The 16,412-nt window shown below is 29.6% G+C and overlaps 2 protein-coding genes across 2 annotated transcripts in view; one reads left to right on the top strand and one right to left on the bottom strand.

The window, feature by feature from the left end:
* The window catches only part of LOC122271528 (astacin-like metalloprotease toxin 5), a 12,003-nt gene extending 5,854 nt beyond the window's left edge, over positions 1-6,149 (bottom strand). Inside the window, exons 1-4 of the mRNA XM_043053142.2 lie at positions 6,116-6,149; positions 5,262-5,338; positions 4,232-4,307; positions 656-770 (exon numbers count right to left, since the gene is read on the bottom strand). Of these exons, the coding sequence (XP_042909076.1) occupies positions 656-770; positions 4,232-4,307; positions 5,262-5,338; positions 6,116-6,149 (302 nt within the window). The remainder of the gene's footprint in view (positions 1-655; positions 771-4,231; positions 4,308-5,261; positions 5,339-6,115) is intronic.
* Positions 6,150-9,610: 3,461 nt separating this feature from the next.
* The window catches only part of LOC139425175 (astacin-like metalloprotease toxin 5), a gene marked incomplete at its 5' end in the record, with an annotated part of 14,391 nt that continues 7,589 nt past the window's right edge, over positions 9,611-16,412 (top strand). The window contains 3 exon segments of the mRNA XM_071178939.1: positions 9,611-9,681; positions 11,262-11,329; positions 14,546-14,621. Of these exon segments, the coding sequence (XP_071035040.1) occupies positions 9,611-9,681; positions 11,262-11,329; positions 14,546-14,621 (215 nt within the window).

The following is a 16,412-nucleotide window of genomic DNA, read 5'->3' as shown; positions in this document are numbered from 1 at the left end:
AACTGATATCTCTTTAAAAAGGTTAAAATTTTGGCTATAATTAAGTCTATTAAAAATTGAAATAAGTGAATTGCAATGGAAAAACCTGCATAAACGAATAAATTCTAGTAAAACAAATAAATTCGTGATATAAATCAAAAATTGTCAAATAAATTCGTAATACATAAATTCGTGAAAAAAAACGCTTTCGACAAAAAACCAAAATAGAGATCTATCGACAAAGACTTCTGCCTAGCTTATGCTCTCCCTGGTTATTTCAGTTTCCGTTTTTAAAAGCGCTATATGTTGAGCCATCTTAGCTAGATTTGGCATGTGACATTTTTAGCTGTAATCATTGGTCTATTTTCTAGCGTTGCCATTCGGGGAGTTGTAATGAGGCTTTTTTTTATCGCCGTGTAAGAGAAATATATATATAGATATCTGTGTGTTGAATTTTGACTTAGAGAGAGTAATTGTGGGAAAAAGAAAGAGAGAGAGAGAGAGCTCATTAAAAATTACTTGAAAAAGTGATGAAAATATGTCATTTAAAACTCTCTTGATTACAATAATTTAAGGAACTGATGGAAATTTGAATGTATACATTTAAATTTGAATGTATACAAATTATTTATAAAAACGATTTTCAACAAAACTTTGCAATTACATTTTCACTTACCCTTCTCCCGAAAATATCCGAATATAATCCTTTTCAAAGCTCCTTTCCCTGAAGGTAAGACATGTTTGATCAGAAATGTGCCTCATGGCTCTTAAAATTTCACCTTTGATTTTATCTGCAATAAATTAAATTACAGGCACAATTCTTATTCTATGTCCAAAAAAGTCCGACTATTTGAAAAACAAATTAAAGAAAAATAGAAAAACATGGAGGAATGTTTCTCAGTTAGAATAGCCTATTGACGAACTTTGCAACTAGCTTTGAAACCCAAAGAGAAATTTTTTTTCTCCATTTTCTTTAAGTAGAACGCAGCAAAGATTACATATTTTTCATCTCTTTCCATTTTTCTTCAAATCGTTGGTCAATTTAGAGCACCCGGCATTAATTTGGAGTGATAAAGTTATAGATACAGACTGCAAAAAGCTTTATAATGATAAATAAGCATAGTTTTAGTGGAAATCATAGATAAAAGCATCAGATATCTATCTGGTACTTAATTACTAGTTACAACTGTAGGAGTATTTGATGTTATGTTATGTACAGTAAACTAAGAAAATAAAAATATATCACTCTGAATAACTTTTCTATAATGATCGGATTTTCATAAACTAAGAACCAATCTTAATGGTTCCAAAAGGGTAGACAACAATATGCTAATTAATTGATGCAGTTAAGAAAACCAGCATGCCCAAGCATGAAAAAGCAAATAAAAAAAGCTCTATAAAAAATAAAAGCTGTTGTTGTTGTTCATTTACGTCGCACTACAGCTGCACAATGGGCTATTGGCGACGGTCTGGGAAACATCCCTGAGGATGATCCGAAGACATGTCATCGCAATTTTGATCCTCTGCAGGGGGGATGGCACCCCCGCTTCGGTAGCCCGACGACCTGCACACGAAGTCGAGCACTTTACGGTAGAACAGTTTAACGAGGACCCATACCGCACACCCTCGGTCCCTACTCAGACTGATCCAAGTGGTCACCCACATAAAATAAAAGCAAGATTATATATCACATCCATATAAAAGTTCTCTATAAAAATAAAAGCAAAAAACTGTATGGGAGCATCAAAAAGCTCGGTAATTTTTACAGCATCACTTTAGTAATTTTGGTAAAATTAACAATAAAACACTGTATTAGAATATGTTCACTGTTTTAAAAACGTCAGATTTACAAGGTGTCGTATGAATGCTGCGACAAACTTCTAGGAGGGTACATCCTCAGGATTAAAATTGCTCAAAAGTGCTCTTTAAAATGGTCGAAAATGTCTAGGGATACGTGACTAGGGATGCATCGCTATGAAGAATTGTTCAGAAGCACACGAAGGAAAGCTCATAACAGAGGACTGCTCCTAGCGGCATATCATAATGTTTCCAGGCATGGGTTCCGGTATTTTTAATCCTGATGTGGTGTCCTACACTAAAAGTTTGTCGAATCAATTATAAGACCTTTGTTACATCTAACGTTTTCAACCTTGTACATTTCAATACAAAATAGACTAAAAATGCTATTTAAAAAAAAATTGCAGCTTAGATAGAGAAACTGATTGCAGATATGGAATCCACGATACAAGAGTATCAATACAACAGAAAACAAAACAAAAAAATCGTTTCCCAGTGTATTATTGTTAAAAACAAGCTTCACATTATCTTTCAATAAAATGTTTTATAATTATGGATAAAATGTTTTAGATTTGCTTAAAATGTTACAGAGATAAAGCAAATTATGTAAAAGTCCAACACTCTGTCAATTTTCCAACAAAATTGAGATAGTTCTAGATTAAAGCCCATGAGTTCTCTATAATTTGATAGTAAACAATCCAAAGCCGTAGAGAATGCGTATGTTTGTAACGAGTAAGTAGGTTCACGCGCTTGATTAATTCGAATTAATTAGTAGTTAGTTGGAATATTTGAGATCAGTCCTTTGACCATTAAGATTGGCACTTAGTTTCGTGAAAATACGATCATTAGAAAAAAAGTTACTTAGGGTGATATCTTTACTCCCGCAACATTTATTTTTATACTGGCATGTGAGGTCGGGAAGAAATTTATTCTTCTATTAAAAAGAGAAATTTCGAAATAGCGTCAATTTTTGTAAACTTATAAGGGGTGTCAGAATGGCATATATTAATATGGTTGAAACTGACTTTTTTCAATGCATTTTTACCACGTTTATATAAACTTGCCTTCGTGTATGTCTGTCCGGGTGGAATTTTGTAATCGATTTTAAACTAACTTCCCGACTAGCTGCAAATTTCAAATTTAGCACACAGTTCAGAATTGGATGACAATGCATGAAAATGAAGAGAAAAAAGACATACAAAGTAAAATAAAATTAAAATTTTAAAAAAAAATTATTTTCGAGATTGTCTTTTGTTGTCGATTCCATTATTTCAAATTATTACGTGTCAGGTGAAAAGATTTTTGTTGTCGGAGTATTTTTATTGGGTGAAAAATCACGTGGTAGGATCCAGTTTTTCCTCATTCATTTCCAGATTGTTTTGGTTGTCATCAGCATAAAACTATTGAAAGTCGTAAAGGTATTGTTTTTCTATAAATATTTTTGTATCCCTAATTTAAAATAAAAGTTCTATTACTTTAGTAGTGGTCTTGTAGTAGTCTTGACTATTCTTGACTAAGAAAAATAATCTATATAAAAATATATATTTTTAAAAACCACGTTTTTTGTAGTGAAGAATAATAATTAAAAAGTAATAATTTTTTAAAAATATAAAATAAAAATTAAAAATTTAAAAAATCATAGTTTAAAATAAAAAAATTCAGAATAAAAAGTAATATTTTTAAAAACCACGTTTTAGTAGTGGAGAATAATAATTAAGAAAAAAATTGAAAAACGAAAAACGTGGGGCGCATAAAATACATAACAGTACATATACACATACATATACACATTTTCTTACTCATACACATGCACAGTCACGTATACATCCACATACATATGCATATACACAAACATATTCCACATCCACATTCAGATACAATTACAATTATAGATATACATACACATATTCTCAAGAGCACACATACACACACTAATATAACAATACTGTTATGTATTTCATGCGCCCCACGTTTTTCGTTTTTCAATTTTTTTCTTAATTATTATTCTCCACTACTAAAACGTGGTTTTTTAAAATATTACTTTTTATTCTGAATTTTTTTCTAAGAAACTACCAATGATATCGCTTTGAAATTTTTTTGGGGATATTTCAGATTATATCAGTTGCATACTGTAACAATGTTTTAGCTTTAGCGGGAATACTTTTTGATTTATAAAAGATATTTGATCAAAAATAATAAAACTTTTTAAGAAATTAAAGGTTTTCAGTTCATAATTTTTTTTAAAAAAATACTGCCAAAGATACGCATTAACAGTTATAACAGTATAAACATGTATATATAAATATACTGTGAACAAAAAAACTAAAGCAATATCTTATTTAGATTATAAGAAAAGAGTACATCGGAAAAGATTAGTTTTGGCATATTATTAGTATATGCTCTACGGACTCCCCGTAGTTGTGCTGAAAATGGGAAATTCGTCCGTTTTACATACCAAGGCTTGGATCAATTTTGTACGTAACAACACCATCTCTCCACAACCTAGATTTCAGAATAACAGCATTTCTATCCTATAAAGAAAAAAAAAGACTGTTAATGTCATGATAATTGTAATCAGTGTTATAATTAGAATTAGACTACAAAGTAGATAATAGGAATAATATCTAACTAATTTATACGTTAAGTATCATTCAGTTAGTAATAGTTTCAATCAGATCCCTCTACATAGTTTCACAATACAATAAAATTTTTTAGAATTATAGTTTCAATCGACTAATTAACAAAAATCAATTTACAGTTTAATTGTTTCAATCTGCTAATTACCTACTGGGCGCACCTCAAAATTAATTCAGTTCATTTGTTCCTTAAAAACTCGCAAACACTTGTAAATTAATGCGTTAATTATTTTGACAATTTATAAATTCCGCAAGCAATTATTTTCTAAAAAATAAAATTCTCCTATTATGAAAAAGTTGATTTTTTGTAATATATTGCTGCTTAACGAGGTTTACCAATAAACATACTATAATATGGTTCTTATTATTTAAAATTTGTTATTATTTTCAGATATTATAAGAACCATATTATAATATGGTTCTTATTATGTAATATGAGTTATTATACATGAAATATTACAAGATATATATTATAAAATGGCTCTCATTGTATAGTATGTGTAATTATATATCAGATATTATAAATGTCGTATATTTCAATTTATAAATTGTTCATTTTTAAGTTAGGATATAATTTATTTTTACAAAGAAGTATAATTTATTTTAATGCAGACAATATTTCTATTATAATATTACAAAATTGATCCATTATGTATATTACTTAATTACATAATTATGACAGTAAATTAAGACATGTGTACGATTTATTATAATTATATTGTGCATTATTAATTTTATAATATAAGATTATGGGATAAATTAAATGATAAAAGTCTTATTTTGTATTCATAGCAGATCCTATAGAGCAAAAAAATGTTTTTCAAATATTTAAAATAGAAAGTTTCTTACATTTATGTCTTCAATACCTGCAATGTCTCCTTGGAACAAATCTGGATTTTGCAGTAAGTTTCGTCGGCGTCCTCCCCCTGAAATGTAACGAAAGTTACTGCTAAACAATAAAAGTACCAAATATAATTCTTTAGTTTTTGTTAAAAATTGCATTAAGTAATACAAAATACAACATTGTATCAATTAATTTTTTCGAAACAATTTACTATGGCTAAAGCAAGTAAAAAACGTAAAAGAAGCACAAGGGAAATTACCGAAATGGACATACTGTAGTTTCGGTTCCTTAAACAGGAACATTCCTATGTGTCTAAACACTAGCAATGAAGTAAAGAGATAAACACGTGCAAAGTAGTTCAGCCCATAGAGACATGGGTGCAAGTTTGAACAAAATAATAAAAGAAGGGCCATAATAAACAGATATGAGATGGTTTGACGGAAATCTCCAGGGGCAAAGGATTAGATCAGAATTGATCTCCAAACATTTGGAAACTGTGGAATACTAAAATGATCACCAACTAAATTATTAGAATTTTCAGAATATGGAATGATTCCCAGAAATTAAATTCGATAGATAAAGAGCAGTTTTGAATGATTTAAGTTGAAGAAAACTCAAACCGGTAACGTGAATTCAAGCTATGGAGAGCGATAGAAAATAGGTTAATGTCCCGATTTTGGACATATCTTTAGGTAGACGCTTGAGAATAAGTTTAGTTTGTCCAATATACGGAAGACCCCATAGACAAGAAATTTAATAAATATTCCAGCTATTAATATCACAGTAGGGTAGTAGGGTCAACTGTTTACTTCTACTATCAATTCGTGTTAAGACACGGAGGATGGTTTTTGTTTATTACCCATTGTCCATATACCCATTGCCCATATACCCATTGTCCGTTTCTGTATTTTCATTTCTGTCACATTCACATTTTTTTTAAGTCTACATAACACAAAGTGTACGCAATCATTTTTGAAATTCACAAATTCACACTGGGTTATTTGTTTTCTAGAAAATGTCATTCACCAGATTTATCTAATTGTTTTTCATGTCAATTTCAAGGAATTAAATTAGAAATATATGAGAAAATTTTCAGTTAAGCCATAATTAATTGGTGAACTCATAATTTTTTGAAAATTTCCCGAACATCATTTGATTTTATAGTTTTTATTTTTATAGCATTTATTAAATAAAAATGAATGTTGTTGTTTCAATTGCTACTTGTCAATGCTAGCAAGATTACTTGGGAAACCAAGGAAATTTTATGGCAGAAAGTGCATTTGGTGTTTTTCAGTGGCGTCATCTATTGCCAAAAATACGATTTCAGACACCCATACGCACGTCGTGGCCCGTTTCACAGGGCAGACCCACTTGTACATACATTCATTCATCCACAGATCGTAATTTTGACTTGATTTAGGGAATGATCAATCTCCAATTCAGTACCCCCAAAGGTGTTGATTTGTTATGCTTACTTAGAGGACTTTGTGACCCTGACAGATTTAACGTGCACCAAGCATCATTTAGCATACAAGATTTATTCGGCCAATGGGATTCTAACTCCCTTTCTCACGAACAAGATTCCAATTTCCTATAAACCAGGCTTTCCCGGTCTAAGAAAATGAATAATTATGTTTAAAGGACGTCTATAATGAAGAACGAACGAGCATTTTGTGCTCTTTAAAATTTAGATAATGAGTCTTAAAAACTGATAAAATTATCTTCATTAATCACTTTTTAAATAGATTTTCGGTACAAAAAAATGTGCACAATAATGGAAGTAACTCTTAAAAGAATAATAATTTACAATATTCTTTTCCTCAATTTGTTTTATTTTTCGTCCGCTCTTCTTTTAAAAAATAAATAGTATTTGAAAATAACTTTATGAGTGTAATAGTATTCAAAATATTTTTTTTATATAAAATTTTTTCCACTGTGTAATAGACTTTGATAAATAAAATGGAACTGTTTAAAAAAATGATAATGACACTTCAAAGTGCAATAATTATTTCTGTAATAACCATTGAATAATGATCATCGAAATATAATAATCATTTCAATGCTTTCAATTTTCCACTCTTATTATGGTCAATTATTATTCGATAAAATACCAAAGTGAAATAATTTTCAGTTTTTTTTAACAATTTTGCGCTGTGTTATTTCTTTGAATACGTATCATAGATCTGATTTAAATAAAAAATAAATTTGAAGGTAATTATCATAGAGGATAATTATAGTGTAATTCTGTACATTGCCTCTAATCTAAAATAGAGAAATTGTTGAGAACAACAACAATTGTTGAGATCAAAGAAATAAAGTCGTCTTTCTTTATTAGGCATAAGTTTTAAACTAAACAAACACGGCCACGTTTATAACTTCAAACAAATTGTGTTAGTAGATTATCAGACAGTTTTTTCAAGCACCCATTTGTTCAACACTTTTAATGGTCGGACTGAGGATAGGGGTCCTAGACTTCCAAAACCTCTCAGTCCCAAGTAACACCCAACAATTTCAAATTAACAGTGAATGCGTTCTTGCTAACCAACGCTTAGGAGCATGGGAAGAGATCCAAAATTTGGCGAATTAGCGAAAAATAATACAGCCAAAAATAAAGCCAACCTCTCGATATTAAATTCTTCCCCTTATACCCACTCATATTGACATTCATCAATCGGTTATCAGAAGGGCAGATTTAGTGACCACTTTTTCAGGGACACCCTATTAGGTGGACTGCAGTAAGAAGGACAGGTAGCACAAAGAAGAGAAGGAAGGAAACATCCATGCCTTGTCAGGGACTCGTACCCAGGACGTTTCTGAGATGAGGTCAGCTCTTTGACCATCATACTTCTGGTCCGCTCGCTCTTAAATATTAAGTTTTAAGTCATCTTGGCTGAAGATTCAAGGCCAAAAAAGTTCAGTGGAAATTAAAGTAAACTTAATGACGTATATGCTAATGTTCGTATACGTCTGTAATAATGTTATGCGTATATCTAATGAGTTTGAAGAAAGAAAGGTTAAAAATCGATTTTGATGCTCTGTTGTGACATTGAATAATGATTAGTTATATTTGTATTGAAAATAAAAGTTATACGTTACCTTTATTGAGAATAGTAATATTTGCGTTCGCTCTTTATAAAACTAAATAAAAATAAATTAACTGATTTATTTATTTATAGAAAGTTTTGAAGGATTGAAAACGATTACATTTATGAAATAAAGAAAATTGAAAATCTAGGAAATATGTAATGACTAAGTATGCATGGTTAACTGTATACCGGGCAAATGTATACCGGGCAGTGGCACTGAACTTTAAAAAAACATCAGTGTAGGGTATACCGGGCAATGACACCTAACCAGACCTAGTATGACTAGACCTTTGGTAAATGTCCGAAATATATACTAGGTCTAGTGCCACTTTTGCTATAGCTTAAATATTTAAATAAAAGTAAACAAAGCGTTTGAATCAATTTTAAACTGATAACGAAATTATTGCTTTAAAAATAAAAAAATAATAATAAAAACTGCGCCAGATAAGAGTAATTGAGTAGTTGCTTTATACAGTGCATGTGCGGAAAAAAGTTTTTAAAAAAAATTATCCTGGTGCATCTAACAGTGGATGAATATCCCAAGACACTGTTTAAATGAAATCTTCATTATTGAACATTTTAATGTAACAATTATAACAAACCATAGTTTGTTATCAGCCAAATTATTTTCTCCTTTAATTTTTTCATTTCCTTGCAAAAATCGAAAAAGGAAACATAGTTTTCACCATGTTTGATTTGTCCACAAAGAACAGGTAGGCCCATTTCCTCTTACTATACTTCAGAAGTATGCATTTTTATAAATTTATAAATAATCAGGTATTTATAAATAAATTTATAAATAAGTTTAACTTTATAAATAACTTTTGTTAACATAGTTTGTATGAAGTCTTCATAATTGAATATTTATATTGAATAACATGCATTTTTATAAATTTTGTTAAACAATAATTCTTTCATTGAATCTATTTTTATCAGCAAAACGAGAAAATATTTTATTTTATAAGGAGTTTTCTTTTTTCTCGGTAAAAATATTTTATTTCAATTCTTCTATTTAATGTTAAATCAAATATAAATTGTATTAATTAGCTGAAACTAGCACTACATTCTCGTTTAGTGTAGTTGTACGTACATTTGGTGTAGTTTCATCAATATATGGTACGGTGTTTTTAATCTATTAAAATACGCAGGATCTTTGATCTTGACAGCTTTAACGATCCCACCAATTCACTTTTAATCTTTTTTTGATAATATTTCGTGATAAAAGTATTCTATAAGTAAAAGTTAAACGTTCGTCTAATAGCCATACTATTTTTTCTGGAATCGAATATGAAAATTATTATTTTTCTATCTCTTTTCTCATTGGCTTGGACTACCGAAGGTAAATCAAAATATTATATATGTACTGCTATTCTTCTTTAATTATCATTTAGCGCAGCAAACGACCCTTCATGTTTATAGGACACTAGCATAAAACCCTTAATGTGTATTATTATACACTGTCAAAAATTTGGATCATATTACAGCATAAAGTAACGGCCCTTTGGGTGCATCATCTGTATAACCTATTTTACCGTAAAATCCTTTCTTTAACATAAAATTTTGTATCGTAATTTTTACAATAGTTAATTCATTCAAGTGATTCACTGATTTTACGGAAATTATTACTAGCAAAATTACAGTACATCAGATTTTTTACTCCGCAACATGTTCTAAAAACAATGGATTTTAAGGTAAAAAGTACCAGCATCTAGAGTACCTCAGTACTGGTATATTTTATCATAAAATGATCTGAATTTTTTTTTAAAGTGAATTTAGTGACAAATATTCAATAATATGGAATGCTTTTCAAATGAAGTTTGACATAATTATTTAAATTTTACAGAATCAGTTATAGCCGAATGCAGAAAAAGTAGAATACAGAAAAAAGCCAGCGCCGACTTTTTTTCTGTACTGTATTGTGCACTGGAGAGTGGAGACGAATTTGCATAGAAACTTGTAGCCTATTTAAAGAATTTTGATAGAATATATTTGTAATTAAAGTGGTTGTTTTGTTTTACACTGTAAAAATTTTCGAGTGAAGTTACGATAAAAGCACTGGCAACCCGCGTGCAGCATCCGTAAAATCCTTTTTTATCTTAAAATTTTATATCGTAATTTTCACAGTAATAGTTATTTAATTCGAATAAATGCGTTATTTTATGAAAATTATTACTGTGAAAATTACAGTATGTTAGATTTTTTGTTCCGTAACATGCTCCGATAAATACCGATTTTAAAGTAATAAGTACCAGCACCTTATGTGGTGGTACTTTTATCTTTCATCAATTCAATAATAAAATTTTAAATGTAAATATCAGCATATTTTTCTATTTATTCAAGTGATACGCATTTAATTTATAAAGGTTTGATTAAAAATGTACTTAAATAAATGGAGAAAAATGAAAGGCAAAAATAACAAAATTGAAATTTGAAAATTGAAAGAAGATTTGCATTACAAACATTTATACATTTATTAATAAGTACATGATGATGACATATCTGGTAAAAAAAAAAAAAAACATTATTCTGGTTAATAAAACCAAAATGTCCGGTATTTAAACCATTCATTAGACTTATCGTTCATATGGTAACGGCTTACCGAAAAATCTGGTTTTTAGTATTGTAGTTCTTATTATCATGCATTTATGAAAAATACAAAATTGAAAAATAAATTATTCATATTCTGGTATTTTTGACCTCACATTTTTTTAAGTGCTCTGCTTTCTCTCTAATTGCGTCATTGATTGTTTTTGCTCTTAAATGATTAAATAATAATGGTTGACCTTAATTGGGAATAATTTTTACTTGACTTATTACAAAAATTCTTACTATATGCTTTTATAAAGGTGGCGCTCATAGGCAACCATGTGTATTAAAACTTAAAGTTTTCCATAATTCTAACGTCTCATTTTTATTTAGTCCATCATGACCCTATGATCAATGAGGGGATGTTTGAGGGAGATATGTTGGGAGTAGAAGTTGATGAGGTAAGCATATTTTTGATAAGTGTTGGACTTATCATAATTACCCTATTTTTTGTTATGATACATTAGTGATAATATTAGAAGAATATTGTTTGAAAATGTGACTTTACTTTTCATAGTTACTAAATTAAATTAATTAAATTAATAAAATTGATTAAAATAATTAAATTAATTAAATTGATTTTTGATTGTGACGTTGTTACCAGCTTAAAAGTTTTTAAAAATATGTGTCTGGTCTCCTCCTTTTAACTCATCACATATGGTAGTTCTTCGAAAATCTAACGAGATAAAAATATAACCATTTCTAGCAAATAATATGCCATTTTTTTTCAGTTGTTCGAGTTTCGAGCAATTATTATTGATTTTCATGCTTTGTCCATCTTCAGTCATTATGAAAAGCTTCTAAGCTCATTATGAAAATGACAAAAAAAAAAAAAAAAAAAAATCTAGAAAAACCAAAATTTTGTGAAAATGAAAAGCTTTTGTGACAAATCTTTTTAAGTTTTGAAAAGTATCGCTACCACTGCATTTTTGGTTAAAAAAAGTAGCAAATATCGAGAATTATTTACTAAATTTTATTGATTTTTATCTAGTTATAAAAACCTAAAATTATTGTTGATTTTCGTTGAAATAATTTAGCACTTTTACGTATAAGCTGTTTGTTGTTAGTCATTTTTTCTGTGTTATAGTTTCTGTCATATGGCTTAAAAAATTTTATTGAAATAATTTAGCACTTTTACGTATAAGCTGTTAGTTATTTTTTCTGTGTTATAGTTTCTGTCATATGGTTTGAAATCAAAACCTTGCTTTAAGACTCTCAAGCTTTGACTATTTAAATTTTGTCCGCAAAAATCCGTTGAATAACACGACCATAGAGTGCACTTACAAAAACTCAAATTCAGCTTTACCACAAAATGACACTTGGAACTATAGTGCGGCTTTCAAGAGAACTCCAGACACCCGTTTCGTGTCGTGGCGGATACTATGGTTACGCGGAAATGTCACTTCGAATAGGGGTGTGGAGTGAATAGTTTTGTCTTAATTTTAGCGTAGGTCGTCATGAGTAAACTTAACACCTTCTTTCCCCCATTTCACCCCCATTAGAAAAGTGCTCTCGCTTCTTACCATAGCAGCAGACAGCCCCAGACTTTCAGTCTGGAGGAGTTATCCTCAAAGCCGTACTATGCATGAAATTTGAGACTAGACGATACTTGAAACAAAACGTCACTTGAGACAAAACTCAAGTATATCTTCTTTTAATTTTGATTGAGTGTGTTACAGTAATTAGCCAACTGCGCTCCATTAGGAGTAAGCTTTAAGTTTAATAATCTCAAACATCAGCTTCAGTTTAATAATCCCAGTTATAACTATAGTTAATGCTCCTATAATATTATGATTGACTGCATACTTGTATTAATGTTATTTTATACCAACAATTTTTTTTAAATCTCCAACTCCGTGGTAGGAGAGTCGTGGCTTTGAGTCTGTATTGCGGTATGTATGTTTTTTTTATTATTGTTGTCTTATCCAAGTAATGCAGAGGAATCAAATACCACCGAAGGCGTCCAAAACAGCCCTGGCAATGTCAAAGACCCTTGGCGAAAGGAGCAGCTGACAGTGTTGATTGTCTGCGAGGTTTGGGTCGATATTGTGGTGTTTAGTCAGTGTAGAAGGGCAGTTTAAAATATGACCTGGAGAAAGTTGGATTTCAGGACAAGTATTGTAACTTCTTTGCCCATCAGGAGATATTTTCATTCCTTTAAAGTGTCTTGTGCATAGTCCTATGGTAGTTGGTATTACCCGGTTGCACTCAAGCTCTAGGATAGAATTCTTCTTAGTTGGTTAGGAGGCAAGTTTACGTCTGACTATCGCATCAGCGTCCGGTTGGGCTATTGGAGAGTTGAGGGTTTCTTTGGTTATGTCATCAGCCTGCTCATTGCCGAAGATAGTATGGTTGCTTTAAATGCATCTTATGACAATAGAATTTTCAGTAAAAAACACAAAAAAATCCCGGATTTTTCTGAAACTTGTACATATTTAGCTTTTTTTACATTTATTTATTTTTTCAAATCAGTTTAATCTAACACTGTTCTTTCAAAAGAAAAAAAAAGACCTTTTTTAAGCTTTCTTTTTAAAGCATTAATAGAGTTTGCACTTTTAGTTTGATTTAACGTTTTTGTGTCAGAGTTTGAAACATAAGTGACTAATGCTTAATCACTCATAAAAAGTAAAACAAATCAGACAATAAATGGGTGGTTGAAACTTGGACAAAATTTTAACAATCGTCTTCCAGCTCCTCTTGCAATAACTCAGGTTTTGATATTTTATGCACACTAGTCCTATGGCTACTTTTTTTTAGATTTCAGAGGCGTCATTATTTTTTTTACGGTTAAGTTTTAATTTCGCACTTTATGTGTTGAATTTCTATATCTTCATTTTTGACGAGGTTTGTGAAATTATGTATTAGGAGTAGTAATTGTAGAAGACCCTGTATTTAGGACATGAAGGGCAAAACTATAAAACACGCTATATAAGCCATTCTAAACTGAAATTTTCCTTTTTTGATTAAAAAACTATATTGTAAAAATTTCTAGACAAAATTACTGTAAAAGGTATTGGAAGTCAGGGGACCGTAACTTTTTAACGTAAAATCCATTTTTACCGTTCAGTACAAAAATTCTGATAGACCGTAATTTTTGAGTGTTGTAATATTTATTGTAAAGTCACTGATTCACTGTAATTAAATAATTATTATTCTTAAAACTGCGGCATAAAATTTTGCATTAAAAATGAATTTTGCGGACGTTTCACTCAAGGTGCCATTACTTTTTATTGGAATTTGATCCGGTATTTCTTAAATGTTGTATTATTGCTTTAACTATTTATGAATTAATATTTAAAAGCTAGATAGTGTAAACAGGAAGTCAAACAATATAATAAAAATATGAGCTTTAAAATCATAAATGAAATTATGATTACAGTAAGATCTTTTAAACTAGTACGTTATTTTTCTTTATATCATACTTTTATCAAAACTTTATATAATTCTTTATATCATATTGGTTGTATATATGATATATCATATACTTTATATCATAATACTTATATACAATTGGGGGGATTTTGTTTTACTCCAATGTCATAAATATATCGAATTGAAATATTTGTATAATAATTTGCTATTTTCTACCATTCCTGTTTATTTTTTATTTCTTTAAGGATCGAAATGCTATACCCCGTGATTCGCAGAGATGGCCGGGCGGAGTTGTGCCTTATTTCATATCTCCTGAATTATGTAAGAGACTTTTATAATTGATATTTCTATTATTATTTTACCAATTACTGCCAAAGATGACGCTTAAGAAGCACCAGAAATAAATTAATTACAAAAAACGAATTTTTAAGGCTAGCATTATCCCGTGATGGTATTAAATTAAAGTAATCGATACAAAATGAGTATTAAAAACTACAAAACAATAGCGAGCATTTCTTACTGATAAGACTAATAATGTGAGTCTAATGTGGTACAATAATAAATAGTAACACAGTACCAAATATTTTATTTTGTTAAGTATTTTAAGCTTTTGAACTAACGATGAAATTATTTTGCATTCTTTTAGAGTAAATTTTACAATAAGCTTTTCCTTGTCGTTGTATAAAATTAAATTATTAAATACAAAATGGGTATTTAAAATTATAAAGCAATATCAAGCATTGCTTGAGATTGAGCATTGCTTGATTGCAATAAGAGATATGTGGCTAATGTGGTACAGGAATAAATAGTAACACAATGAGAAACGTTGGTACGGATTTGTTGAGTAAATTAAACTTTCTGAGGATCAATTTGTTTTGCCTCGTTCATTAAAAAGTGATTGCACATGGAGTAAATGAGCCAATCGGGATAGACCTTATAATGGTTTATAAAAAATTATTTGCACATTTTATACAATAAAATGAATCACTTATATGAAAGAGAATAAAATAGTACATTAATATCACATAATTAATTTTGCAATAAAGAATAGTTGCATCAAATAATTTTTAAAACAGTCGCCGACTGAGATTGTAAAACATTTATTCTCACCAGTATATTTTTTAATTATTTTTTTGTGTTCTCAAAACTTTCCATACGCTATTTGAACGAAACAATTAATCGATCTTTACATGAATTTCAGTAAGTGTTGATTTTGGAATTGTTGATTATTTTTGTTTTCCAATTGGCTATTTGAACTGACACCTGCAAATAGCTATTTGAACGAAACAATTGATCGAAATTTTCCATTTTCTTCCAAAATTTTTTCCTCGAATAATATAACACTGTCTTTCATATTAAAACTCATGTAAAATGATCATTCCACTTGCAAAATTAGTTAATTTTATGTTTACGAGTAATTAGCATCTGTCCATCGAGTTATTTCGTTGCATGATTACGTTTCATTAGTCACTGGATCTTTACATAAATTTCAGTAATTGTTGATTTTGGAATTATTGATTATTTTTGTTTTCCAATTGGCTATTTGAACTGACACCTGCAAATGGCTATTTGATCGAAACAATTAATCGAAATTTTCCATTTTTTTCCAAAATTTTTCCCCGAATAATATAACACTGTCTTTCATATTAAAACTCATGTAAAATGATCATTCCACTTGCAAAATTAGTTAATTTTATGTTTACGAGTAATTAGCATCTGTCCATCGAGTTATTTCGTTGCATGATTACGTTTCATTAGTCACTGGATCTTTACATAAATTTCAGTAATTGTTGATTTTGGAATTATTGATTATTTTTGTTTTCCAATTGGCTATTTGAACTGACACCTGCAAATGGCTATTTGATCGAAACAATTAATCGAAATTTTCCATTTTTTTCCAAAATTTTTCCCCGAATAATATAACACTGTCTTTCATATTAAAACTCATGTAAAATGATCATTCCACTTGCAAAATTAGTTAATTTTATGTTTACGAGTAATTAGCATCTGTCCATCGAGTTATTTCGTTGCATGATTACGTTTCATTAGTCACTGGATCTTTACATAAATTTCAGTAATTGTTGATTTTGGAATTATTGATTATTTTTGTTT

The sequence above is a fragment of the Parasteatoda tepidariorum genome, chromosome 3 (genome assembly GCF_043381705.1).
Source record: "Parasteatoda tepidariorum isolate YZ-2023 chromosome 3, CAS_Ptep_4.0, whole genome shotgun sequence".
NCBI classification, from domain to species: Eukaryota; Metazoa; Arthropoda; class Arachnida; order Araneae; family Theridiidae; genus Parasteatoda; species Parasteatoda tepidariorum.
This window is presented reverse-complemented; position numbering and strand designations above follow the sequence as displayed.